This window comes from Helicoverpa armigera, chromosome 4, assembly GCF_030705265.1.
Source record: "Helicoverpa armigera isolate CAAS_96S chromosome 4, ASM3070526v1, whole genome shotgun sequence".
NCBI classification, from domain to species: Eukaryota; Metazoa; Arthropoda; class Insecta; order Lepidoptera; family Noctuidae; genus Helicoverpa; species Helicoverpa armigera.
The window spans coordinates 5,352,261-5,366,230 of NC_087123.1; the positions used below are offsets into that span (position 1 = coordinate 5,352,261).

At 39.8% G+C, this 13,970-nt stretch overlaps 1 protein-coding gene across 11 annotated transcripts in view; it reads right to left on the minus strand.

Moving 5' to 3' along the window:
- Nucleotides 1-13,970, minus strand: part of LOC110384055 (3',5'-cyclic-AMP phosphodiesterase) — a 368,048-nt gene that overhangs the window by 59,956 nt on the left and 294,122 nt on the right. Inside the window, exon 2 of one of the 11 annotated variants that reach the window (XM_064034104.1) lies at nt 12,673-12,978. The exons of 8 other annotated variants lie outside the window; for them this stretch is intronic. In XM_064034104.1, coding sequence (XP_063890174.1) covers nt 12,673-12,746 — 74 coding nt within the window. In that variant the 5' untranslated portion in view covers nt 12,747-12,978. Of the gene's footprint in view, nt 1-7,391; nt 8,521-12,672; nt 12,979-13,970 lie in introns of those variants that run through there. 2 more of the 11 variants (XM_064034099.1, XM_064034098.1) reach the window with 2 other exon arrangements.

A 13,970-nucleotide genomic window follows, 5' to 3' on the forward strand; every position in this document is an offset into this window, starting at 1 on the left:
AAATGGAACAAAAAGTAATAGGTAAAGTGGACCAGGAAACCAATCAACATATATACTCTATATACATACATTCTTCCCCAATTATACGGGTATTTGTGTTATTTCGTCTCAAGTACATATTTTCAACATTTTAATATTCTCATGTGATACGCACGAAGCATATTTCCTAGATACCTATGTCACCGTCATACATATTGACATTTTTGAAGTTCTGCCAAATGTATGGGCGATGAGCTACTGCGCGGATTACACGTATTCTGTGATAAAACATAACACTGAGTGGTAGACAATAAAATATATTATTATATTCATAGTATGTAAAATAAGGAACAATCCTAAGGTTTTTCTTCCTGCATTTTCGCCATACAAAAGACTTTATTTTTCACCTATGTGCATTAACGTATTCAGTCTCATAGTTATAGTACTGTTGCTCATATCACACTTCAACCGGTGTTTACGAAATTTTCTCCAATGTTCGTTTATTATTGGTTTGGTACCGTGCCAAAGTAACTAGATGCAGATTTAAAACCACGTGTTTTAATGTTGATCTGAAATATTATTTCTTATCAACGCTTATGCCCAGTGACGAGATACAAATTGACATTGTATGACGTACATTACTCGTCATTGCTATCGATGATTATTATCAACAAATAAATGATTGATAAAAATTCGGATATTGTAAAATAAAGCTGCATAGGCAATAAGGAAAATGTGTGTCAGCAGCAAACAGCAGTAACAATTGAAGGTTCGTAAAAAACATTATAGATCTACCTATACGATAAGTACAACGAATTCGACGAATATATTCGTCCGTCATGATTTACAAATTTCTAGGGATTATAAATCCGGTGTCGGTCTTTGGAGGAAAATCCAAATGGATTGTTTTAGCTGTGAGACTATATTTTTATTATATAAACTTAATCATTAAAATGTATGAATTATTTTTGAAAAAGTCTGAAATAATAATTGCATGACTCAATTTCCAAATAATGTTTCTATGTCGTTATATGTTATTAGTAAACGTGTGACCCTATGCCAAGTTTTCTTTATATTTAGAACACAATGTATCATTCATTAGTGCATCATTTACTGCTGTCACAAAACCACTATAATTTAATATATGGAGTCGTAGTCGTACAAACAACAGTCGTAAATATACTTTAGGAAAATTCGAATTATGCATACTTCTCTTCCAATGTGACAACGTAACAAAATATCTTGTTTTTATTATACAAAATATTAAACTACGTTTACAAATACCTAGTAAATTATCAACAGTAACTAATATAGTATGACAATTTCAGGTGATGACAGTACCTACTTGATAAAAATATTCAATGAGAATTTTACAAAATTATCACAGTCGAACAATAACAGGGCATTACATTTATAAACTTTTGCAGTTAGATTGTTATCTATTATATGTTATTAATTGATAATATATAAAATATTTGGCCTTATGTTGCCACCGAAATTTAAAATCGTTTATAAGAAAAATATGTACCAATAAATTATGTATATTCAAATTCAATACTTAGAATTCATTGTTACCGTAAACAGAGTTATAGATACGTCTACGTAAAGAAGCTCAATTTCTCGCTACATAAATTTTATTCCAAGTACGTCTGAATAGCACTGAAAATCTCCAGGTTTCGCGTCAAATATTGTTCTATAACAAAAGGAACGAAGGTAAGGTTGCATCATGCGATGTTGAAGAAAGCCTTGCTCTTTGAAATAGCTTTCGAAATATAATTTCGTGACTAGCTTAACAATATTTCTTTGCTATTTCATACAATGTTTTATGAGTTTTATTGTCGTATCCTCTTTCATGTTAGATCTTTATTTGAATTTGAAACTGAATTCAAATGTTTTACTGGACAGTGCCAAAGAAAGTACATATTCGTGGCTATAGGTGTATCATTAATTGTGTCCTTGGACGTGCAAAAATGTATTATCAAAGGGGTAACCGCCAGTTAATGCAGCCGACCGTACATATCATTTATGTACGATAACATAAATATAAGCAAGCGTATCAATGTACTCATACACTGTGCAGATTTTAATTAACAGTTACCTGCAGATTAAAATCAATAAAATGTATATACCTGTGGGAATGAATGTCGAGTGGAATGGAACGTGACAGAATATGAGGGAGGCGTGAGCGAGTGAGCGAAGGAGTGAGAGAGAGGGACTGAATGAACGGTGAGAGGCAACCACGCGGTACTGAGTGTAACGAACGAGCCAAAGTTGTTGAAATAAAAGTTGTAATAAGTGTTTAAAACGGGATTTTATTTCAAAGTCATCGATCCCCAGCACGAAGAGAGCTACAGATTTTGGGGGCTCGTCCGGGATCGATCAACGACGAATTTCCACGAAGTTTTCTACGACGCACCGGCCGGCGCGACGCGGCGGCCATTAAATTTGAATTACGAAGTTACGGAGCACGATGGAATCGAAATCAACGACGATTACGACTGCAGCGGCGCCGGTGGCGTTCGGGCTCACAGAGGGGCTCATCGAGAAGTTCAGCGGAGACGACAAATCTTACTCGTCGAGTAAGTGGGCTCAAGACATCGAGGATAACGCTGAGATATTTCAGTGGACGCCGCAACAAACTTTGATCGTAGCTCGCCGGTCACTCACCGGGACGGCTGAGCTATGGTTAAAATCCGAGAAGGCATTCAAAACCTACGGCGATCTCAAGGCTGCGCTTGTGAAGGAATTTCCAGACACCGCGAACGTCAAGGAAATGCACGAGCTAATGGCGGCACGCAAGAAATTAAAAGGCGAGACGTATTATCAGTACATGTTGCATATGAAAGAGCTAGCGCGGCGTGCGAAATTTCCGACTACATCGCGATACAGTACATCGTGGATGGCATCGACGATTACGAGAGCAATAAGGTGATTCTGTACGGCGTGACCACGTTTCCAGCATTGAAGGAAAAGCTGGCTTTCTATGAGAAAATGAAGTCCAAAACCAGGGAGCGAGAAAAGAGAACCGAGAGGTTAAAAGGTCATGCGAGGTCGGCGGAGGCGTCCTCGGCAGCATCGGGATCGGCGAGGCGGTGCTATAGCTGTGGTGACATGGGACATGAAGCGGGTGTGTGTAAAAACGGATTGAAGTGTTTTGGGTGTAATCAGTTCGGTCACATTCGTAACCAGTGTCCCGTAAATCCGATGAGATCTACGGCTACAGCATCGGCATCGGGTCATTCAGGCGCCAAGATGGCGGGCGCAGGCGGCAGCGGCGCTCACGGCGGCCGAGGAGGCGGGCTTCCGGTTCCGGGGAGGCCGGAAAGTTGGGACCCAAGCGACCCGCGGCTATGTTCGGAACGGTGAACGAAGTAAGCGGAAACGAGACTGTCCGCGCGGTCATAGACAATGAAACGTCACTGACATTGACAGATGTCAACACTGTAAATGTGACAGCTACGAGTTACGAAGATCGAAACGTTAACATCACGCATGTAAACAAATGTGTTCGGAAGCCGGTAAAAGACATTAAAATTAATAATACAGTTTTAAATGCTCTCGTAGATTCAGGTAGTGATGTGAACCTATTATCTTTGTTGTATTTACCTATGTTGAACGCCGAAGTGGCGAGTGAAACGTTAACGATGTCTGGATTAGGCCGTAGTGAAATACAATCAAGGGGCAGCGTCTCTGTTGGACTTGAGATTGATAATCAGTGTTTTAATGGTGTAGTTTTCATTTAGTTCCACCAGAGGTGATGCCCTACGACGTAATAATAGGTCAAGAGTTCCTGGGTCGTGTTACTGTGGTAATGAATGAAGGGGGTATTAGGTTTTTTCCCATTGGTTGTTGTGAATGGGTTGGTCAAATTGATTGTTTTCCAGGATGTGTAGCAGTCAATGTTGATCACATTCAAGATCCAGCAGTAAGGAGTGAGGTTATGCAATGTGTTGAGGAGTATAAGCCATTGTATAAGGAAGAGGCCCCGATCCAACTTCAAATTGTATTGAAGGATGACATCCCAGTGCGACAGCGACAGACGACTGTCACTTATGGAGCAACAGGTAGTGGAAGATCAAATCGAGGAATGGCTTGATAAAGGCATCGTGAGGGTGAGTTTCTCAGATTACTCCAGTCCTTTAGTGCTAGTAAAGAAGAAAGATGGTTCGACTAGGGTCTGTGTGGACTATAGGCAGGTCAACAAGAAAATAGTTAAGGATGAATTTCCACTTCCCGTAATCCATGATCTGATTGACAAATTGCAGGAAGCTAAGGTATTCGGTGTACTTGATTTGAAAAGTGGGTTCTTTCATTTGAAGGTCAGCGAGGAGTCTATTAAGTACACATCATTTGTCACTCACCACGGGCAGTTTGAATTTCTCCGTGCCCCGTTTGGTTTGTCCACCTGTCCCAAGACTTTTATGAGATTTGTGAGTATAATCTTTAGAAATTTGATTTCCCAAGGAGTGTTAATCATATTTATCGATGACATTATAATTCCAGCCTTGGATGAAGTTCAGGCTGTATCGAGGTTGAAGCAAGTGCTAGAAGTCGCAGCACATTATGGCTTGGAGATTAATTGGAAAAAGGCGAACCTACTGCAGCGTGAAGTTGAGTACTTGGGCCACAGGGTGAAGGATGGAGAAGTACGGCCGAGTACAGATAAGGTGGATGCAGTCATAAGGTACCCTGAGCCAAGAACCCTCAAGCACTTGCACAGTTTTGTTGGATTGACAAGCTATTTCAGGAAGTACATTGAAAATTATGCTTCTGTGGCGAAGCCATTGACTGATTTATTAAAGAAGAATACAGAGTTCATATTTGAGGATAAGGAAAGAAAAGCTTTTGAGACACTGAAGAATAAATTAGCTAGCGGACCTGTTCTGAAGATTTTCAATCCGAAGTTGAAGACTGAATTGCACACCGATGCCTCAGGTGTAGCATTGGCTGCAATACTCATGCAACACCATCCAGGGTCAGGCTTACACCCAGTACATTACATGAGTAAGAAGACAACTGACATTCAGAGCCGGTACTCAAGCTACGAATTGGAAGCACTAGCCATCATAGAAGGTATCAGGAAGTTCAGGCACTACCTTTATGGTATTCCATTTAAAATAGTCACAGACTGTAAGGCTTTTGAATTAACACTTAAGAAGAAAGACTTGTCAGCCAAGGTAGCCAGGTGGGTCCTCATGCTCAGTGAATATGATTTCGAAGTGGAGCACAGAGCGGGCTCCAGGATGCAGCATGCAGATGCTTTGAGCCGCATACCAACAGTGGCAGTGGTTACTACTCTGCAGGAGAGTTTACGCCAAGCACAAGATCAAGATGATGGCATAAAAGCCATAAAGGAAATTTTGAGAGGAGGAAGTCCATACGACGATTATTGGTTAGAAAATGGTGTGTTGTATAAGACTGAGCAGAAGCTGTTTGTAGTGCCAAGAAGTTTGGAGAAAGAAATTATTAACAGAGTACACAGCAAAGGTCACTTTGGAAAGTCTAAGATGAAAGAGTTACTGAATAAGGAATATTACATTAGAGATGTGGACAAGAAGATGCAGGATTTTTTATTGAGTTGCATTCCTTGCCTACTAGCAACAAGGAAGGAAGGAAAACAGGAAGGATTCTTGAATCCGATAGAGAAAGAAGGTGTTCCATTTGATACCCTGCATTTAGACCATATTGGTCCACTTACAGAGACAAGAAAGCAATACAACTACATACTCACGGTGATAGATGGGTTTACGAAGTTCGTATGGCTGTTTCCCACGAAAACTACTTCATCATCAGAGACATTAAGGAAAATTCAGATTCATCAGCAAATATTTGGGAACCCCGGCGGTTCATAACAGACCGGGAACGGCATTTACAAGTAATGAGTTTAAGAGTTATTGTGAAGAAGAAAAGATATCTCATGTAAAGATTACTACTGGTGTGCCACGTGGTAATGGCCAAGTGGAGAGAGTACATCGAATACTTATTCCAGTTTTAACAAAACTATGTTTGGAGAATCCTGCAGTATGGTACAAGCATGTAAGCAAAGTGCAGAGGGCACTCAACTCTACTTTCCAGAGAAGCATAAACACAACACCATTTGAACTACTGATGGGAGTAAAATGAAGGGTAAGGAAGATTTGGAAATTCTACAACTATTACAGGAAGAAAATACACTACAATATGATGAAAATAGAGAGAAGATAAGGCAGCAAGCCAAAGAACAGATTCTAAAGATACAAGAGGAAAATAAAAAACAATATGATAGAAAGAGGAAGGAAAGTTCAAAGTATAAGGAAGGTGATTTAGTGGCGATTAAAAGAACACAGTTCGGTCCAGGGTTGAAGCTGAAACCTAAATACCTAGGCCCTTATAGAGTGGTGAAATGCAAGCGTAAGGATCGCTATGACGTAGAGAAACTTGATAGTTCTGTAGAGGGTCCCCAGCGTTCATCCAGTTCAGCTGACCAAATGAAGAGATGGCCTCAACACGGTGACGCCGAGATGCTGGAGGAGTAGCAGTCACCTTACTCCGCAGGTTATTATTGCAGTTCTTATTTCAGGAGGGGTTAACTTTCGTTCATTATCACAGTGCCATGGCGTAGGGCTATCTGTACCAGAGTATTTACTATGTTATTTTTCTATGTAAAACTAAACATTTTGTTTTCTAAACCTATAAATTGTATTAAGTTCGAAGTAACATTTAAATGTTTTTGCCAATGTAGAGTTGTATGTTTTAAATTCAGAAACAAGATTGTCTTGTAGGAAGTAGTTATGTGTATTAGGTTGTTGTAGAGTATGGTTCCAGTTTATTTTATTTAACTCAATTATGTAGTGGTTATTATGATGTTTTAGTCTAGTTAGTACATAAGATTTGGTGTATGTCTGAGGACAGACATGAGTGCAGGACGGCCGAATGTGGGAATGAATGTCGAGTGGAATGGAACGTGACAGAATATGAGGGAGGCGTGAGCGAGTGAGCGAAGGAGTGAGAGAGAGGGACTGAATGAACGGTGAGAGGCAACCACGCGGTACTGAGTGTAACGAACGAGCCAAAGTTGTTGAAATAAAAGTTGTAATAAGTGTTTAAAACGGGATTTTATTTCAAAGTCATCGATCCCCAGCACGAAGAGAGCTACATACCTATGTAGGTACATATCTACATATGTATGTAAACTCGTACGTCATTGAAGATAATGAAATATCTAATTTACATCAATACATTATCTTATTCTCATCAAACGATTTTATCGTTTACTTATGATTAGTGTTTTATAGTGTAATACGTTTGAAGTACGTAAGTAGATATATCTTTTGAAAAATTCCAACACATTCACGATTTCATATGTATGATATGGTAAATAGATACGACTGTTGTTTGTGATCGAATATCCCTATGTTGTTGGGTGACGGGACCTCTTGACATGGTCGCCAGAGCTGGTCTGGCTGGAGCTGGTGGTGGTGGTGCTGAGCGTGGAGAGGTCGCTGGAGGCGCGCGCCGAGCGCAGCCGCGGCAGCACGGGCGCCTCGTCCGCCTCGGGCGACGACGCCGCCTCGCACGCCCAGCCCAGCGCGCGTGCCGCCGACCACACCGCGAACACGAATGTCAACATCGTCGGCGGCGCCCTAGCGAGCCACGCGCCGCCCGCGACCCCGGCCCGCTCCCCAACCACACAATCGCGGAAACCAAAACATCGGTCCCAGTTCACACTAACATCTCTTAGCACAGTCACTTCAACTAGTCAATCACTAATAATGTATTCCATGGATGACAACAGCATGGCACATGGGTAGCACGTGCAGCGGCGCGCGGTGCCGGTGCTGGTGCGCGCTTCACACGCCCGCGCGGCTCGTACTACACTGGGCTCGCCGCCGAGCCGCCGACACGCGCTCTATACTATGCACTTGTGTTATCGTCATTATTGATAGTTATTAGCTTGACAACCACACGTTCACATCATTAATGTGTAAAACATACACCACTTTAACGATTTCGCGGCAGGGCAAGCTAAACATTGTTTGCGATTATTGTCACATTGCCGACCTCTTGACAGATCGTCTTATTATAATAACACATCAATTCGTGGTCGAAGTTCACGTTACGAACTGTCTCTTGGAGTAGAAGCGATCGTGCGTGTAGATATTATTATGTGCATCGCGGACGGCGTGACGCGACCGGCAATGTTGACGTTGCGCGGCGCGGGGAACGTGAGCGGCCGACGTCACTCACTGCTTGGCTCACCCGCGCCGCCACTCACTGAAAGGGCACGTTCTATATTTATATGTGACCCACAATTACATCACTGCTTGAAAACAATATCAGTCCGTCATTTATTCGTCCAGTTTTCGACACGATATCACTTGTTGCACGCGCGTTCCGAGTCGGCAGCCGTGCCGTGTCGCTGCAAGCGTCGAATCGATCACGACGGCAGTGTCTGAGCGGATGTGCGTGTCAAGGTGTGCAGCGCGCCGGTAAATCGTGTCGACGTCGTTTCGGACAGGAGCACCGTCACAGAGCATCCTGCGGCTGCCCGGCGGCCATGTTGGCACCGCCATTTTGCCGGGGGTCGAATGGGGCGAGCCGCATGCGTACGCCGGCACGCAACTCTTGTGTAGGAAATGACGCAAGTCACCAAGCCGCCAAGCAGAAGTGGTGCTTATGCCCCTCTACCTAAGAATCACTTTCATGTACTATGCAAAGTGCGTTCGTTTATAGGTCAAGCGAAAACCTAACGTCTTCACTGAAGCTTGCTACGAATCACAACCACTGAATTCGGTTTAATACATTCGTAAGGCTTCAAAGATTACGTTTTCAGCGATAAGAGTAACGTTTCAGATTAATTTAGATACCTGACAAAGATACCATAGTAAATATGGCCTATACTTTCAGTACAACCTGAAAAAATGCTACTGAACGGTTGTGCACCGAAGCTATCTTTCAGCGCTACAGTCTCAACAATCTGCCGCACAGAGCCCTATTGGAGCATTACAGGAACAGATATAGTGCAAATCTATACAAAACATAATGAAACTTACATTGAAGAATGCATTTTACTGTCCCAGAACTGCAAATACCAATTTCCAATATATTTTCATTTAACACAACTACTACTTCAAAGCCATCGCGAAAACACGCAAGCATTCTATGTAGTTTCGCTTACGTTCAGGAATGTAGGTGACTTAAGTAATTAGAAAAGTGTTCGCAATACAAAGCAGTTATATTTTATTGGTTTGTCACGTAGGTCGCGCCGTGAACTTGACCGGCGCGCGCTGCCCTTCGCGCCGTGCACCCTACATCACATCCGGGGAACATTTGCATTGATCTTGCATAATAAGAAAAACAAACCATAAAAACAGATTGTAAAGGTTCGAGAAAATTTTCAATTGTCTCTAGTAATAGTTTGATGCAGAAAATTTTACATACTACAGGATTTATGTATGTAATGGTATAAATTGCAGCATCTACACCATATATAAGATTTCTAAAGACACAGCTGGAACCATTATTATGTAAACTATGAAAACACGTACTCATTGTGGAGAACAACGTGCCATTATAATAGACACCTGTAATAGAAATACATCGATCGTTCTTACAGTAAACAGCCCTAAGATTGGCAGTGTATATTTCACGTGAGTCGGCACAATACCGTATTGTGTAGCTGTTACCTTGGTTTGTAATGGCCGGCGGCCTGTCTGCCATATTATTACGCCTGTGGCCAAAGATAATTACTGTGGGAATGCACGTAGATGCAATTACGCCGTACGTCCGAGGCTGATTGTGCTATATATTATGAATGTGCACTACAGCCTACAATATGCATACTGATTTAATTAGCTGAGAGGAATCTTGGTAAATCTGATTATATAACATTATTAAGTACTTATATACCCAACCTCATAGTATCTATAGCTGACTCAAACAGATTAATTTTAGTTGTTTTTATGCCTATTTCCATCTATTTACGATCGTGACGCTAGTTTCTGTTTATGAGTAATCGAAAATTGTTGTGGTGTAATATAATTTTAGAGTGGAGAGTTTAGAGACTGGCACTTACAATAAATATATTGATTTATGCACATTAACGCGTATCATCGCATGTTATTAATTTGAACTATTATATTTAAACAGATAAAGAACCATCAAAATTTTTGAGAAACAATAGTTACTTTGACATAATATGTATTGCATCGACCCTAAATAAAATTGGTAACACGGCAGGAAGAAGAAAGAAACAATAGTTGTTTTGAGGGTACAAAGCAGCGTAAGCAGGAAGTCTCTAGAATTTAGGAGTAAATACCGATTATCCTGTTTACTCTCTTTAATTGAGGCTTGGGATAACCAACACTCATTTAAAGACTTAGGAAGGAAAAGCATTTCGATTAGGTACTTATTAAAATAAATAAACATTTCCTACCACAATAAACGGGTATGTGTACATAATTTATGTGGAAATTGTATAGAGATGACGAAATATCTATCAGTTAAAACAAATCGTTTATGAAGCGATTTGCACGCGATCGCTGAATAACATCATTATGGAACGCTGCGAACTATCATAGTAAGCAGTCATTGTGTATTATGAGAGGTTAGGAGTTAATCGCATTGCCGACGAAGCCCATTAGGATGCAATTACCCACTTGCCACCAGAGCTCTGTTCATCACACAAGCCGCTGGGGAACTCCTTACAGCAGCCGTTAGATTGCTTTACTTGGTATATGTGCCTACGTATAAGTATTAGGTATCGCTATGTGTGGTTTTAAGACGTTTAATCAACTCTTTCTTTGAAATGAAGAATCGTTTGAGGTTTTCTTGCGAAGTTGGATGAGTTTAGAGTGTTTTTGTGCACTCTGTATTGTCCTTGTAATTCCAATAATTTCCCTTATTCGATGGTTACCCACTTCAACCTACTCAAGGATTACGTAGAAGTTAATAATAGTAGCTATTTAAGATAATAATGCCAGTCAAGTGTATTGTATTATCTTGATACAATTCAAGCAAATGCGCAAGTTTATTGGAATGTGCTAAAGCCTTCCTGATAAGTTAACTTGTTAAGGAATTTGATTATTCATACGCAGCATACTGATATTTAACATGTAGGTAGAGTCGATGGTATAGTCGGAAAAGGGGACCCATCATTATTACGTATTAAGTATTGTAAAATAAACTAGCATAGCCCAATTTCACAATAAATGCTAAGTACATTTACTAAATAAAATAAATTAGAAATGAATTTATCCAATTGGTCCTTCGTTTTTCATGAATATGCAGTTAAAATCCTGAAATGTTTTAAGTAAAGGTGCTCTCGACCGCGCCGTTGGAAATAATTGATCCTTGTGGATTTCAGAACTTTACTAGATCTTTCAGTGTTGACAGTTTTAACCGACTGGCAGGAACACCTTGGAAACTTTTTATCTGTTGATATTTGTTTTATTTACTGGTTCATACCAGTTTCATTTATAGTGTGAACAGTGGTTTCACTAGCAGTAATATATGACAAATGAATTTTGAATATTTACTCAACGTGTTAGGAGTATGTAAGGCCAATATTACATTTATGAAGTTGCTATATTCGTACAATACTTCTTTAAACGTATTGACAGAACCACCTAATTATCACTACATACAACTTCAATATGAACAACTAATTATCGATTTCACGTTATAATACCATTTACGAGTGAATGGTATTGACAATAGAATAAGTAAACTGCTGACAATTCAACAAAAGACACTTTTACTAGTGTACACAAAACTATTTTGTATTATTAACAAAGACTCATTTAATATTATATTTCATGATTATATAGGTAGTTATTTTAATTAAATATAACTTGAGGAAGTACTACTATTTTTACTCACATTCTTTCTGGTAATAATATGTCGGAAATACCTTTCAGTATTTGAGGGACCGCGTTTAGCTATAAATGCAAAAAAGAGATAAGGGTCAGACAGATGTAAATAATACTGAACTCTTTGACTTTATGACCTATTTTGATGAGATATACCCCTTTTTGATTTTTTGAAAAAAATGGTTAGGGAGTTAAGCTACAGTCAGCTTTTTAATTTTACTTTAATTGGTGTATGGTTACTAAGGTTCATAAATATAAAAATGGCGACGGTGCTGTCGGCTTCTATTAAAACCTTTTTGTACAGAACCCTAAAATGTATTCATTATTTAGCGTCGGATTATACATTCCGCTTCAACTTCGGCCAAATTTCGCTCCGGTCGAACACTTTTATTAGCAAATTTTTATGAAAAAAATTACGGTATATTCATCCATATTATTTCTTGATTGGAGTTTGAAATATTTTACCATAATGTCTTCCGCATTTCCTCAGATTTTATTTTTTCGGGATATTTACAGAGAAATATTGTTGAGTCAGTAATAGAGTCGCGTACGACATCTAGCTACCCTTAACGTGAACCTTATGTAAAAGCTACCGGTGAGCACCCTCCCTCTGACCTAGATGTCTGTCACTATCGACAGAGGGCGGGAGTATCGTTAGACCTTTTATACTACGATTTCTACGACACGTAAACATTTCAACACAGATTTTGTTGAGATACAACAGTGGCAAAAATATGTATGGCCGGTGATTTATTGACATGGTTCTAAAAGTTAAAACAAATGAAGACGTTTGATTTGTCCCAATGATGAAGCTGTTATAATGTGACGGTATTGCCATAGTTACCGGGTGTGATGCGGGTGGTCCTCCTGACTGCTACTCCGCTTCCTCTTGCGTCGGAAGCACCAGTCCTGGCCCATCGCATCACAGCGCGCGCGCCGCGAGCCGCCGCCGCCCAGGGCTCGCTTCAGGCCGTACCTTCCATACGCTAAATCACGCACAACCTTCGTTTGTCACAGGAACACAATATACCATCACATGGTTTGATTTCTTTCCTCCTTCAGGTACCACCTTTCGCTGTAGTTTTTGTAATCGTTGTATGTATTTCAAACTTTCATTGTATTATATGGGTTTTATATGTCGTTGAGATTTCTGTGGTTTTAGAACTTTCTTTATTGGTTTGTGTTTAAAACGAGCTTCCGAGTTAATTCTATGTAAACGAAAACGTTTTAAGGTTTCGGGTAGTTGACCCTAGTTGTTATTGATGTGACGTGACTGCCGATATTATGCTGTGACGGGTATAAAAGTTTTGAATGCTTGATCATTTAAAAAAATATGCATTTTACGCGACTTTATGTTACATGACATATGCCGAAAATACCTCTATAATTGACCGGATTTTAGTCATTACAGTTAAGTTTTATTGTTCCGGTGGCATATAGAATATATTGGTACAATAAATGAAAACGTTTGTGTTGTTACCGCTTCAACTCATATACAATTACGTTGTTCGATAAACAATAAACAAACCTTTCAAGAAAGGCGAAGCTTTTATAAGTACTAAGAACCCTGCTGCTATAGAGCTGCTTTACAGCTAATAACAGTTATTATTGAACTGAGCTGAACTATGATGGAGCTGATTAATGTTCTAGTTAATGTTTAGCTCTCAGAAAGCCAGGAGGAGGTATGTTAGTGAACTCCCGGCCGTTCCCTTCCACAACAGAGGCGAACCAAGCTTTTCCATTAACTTGCAACACTTCCAAGTACTTAATCTAAAAACAATTTACCGCCAGTTAATGGATAAAAGAAAGTACTTCGCAAGTTCGCAATAAAAATAAAGCGGATTTTTTTGATGGTATCCTAAGTTTTGATTGGTTAGATGCATTTTAATAAACAAGTAACAAGAGTTCGATGAACTCCCCGCGAGTAGTGCCTATCAAGGAAAATAAACATTTGAAAAGTAACTGTAGGTACTGTTTCTAATGAATAATTCTATTTAGAAACGTTATTTTTTTCCTGAAAAATTTGATGTTTTTGTATTTTCTTGTATACGGAGCAATGACATTTAAAAAAGGAAATATAATCTGAGCCTTTGAATCCGAGTGGCGAAAGAAATTTCGGAATCGAATCAGAATTTCCCGAGG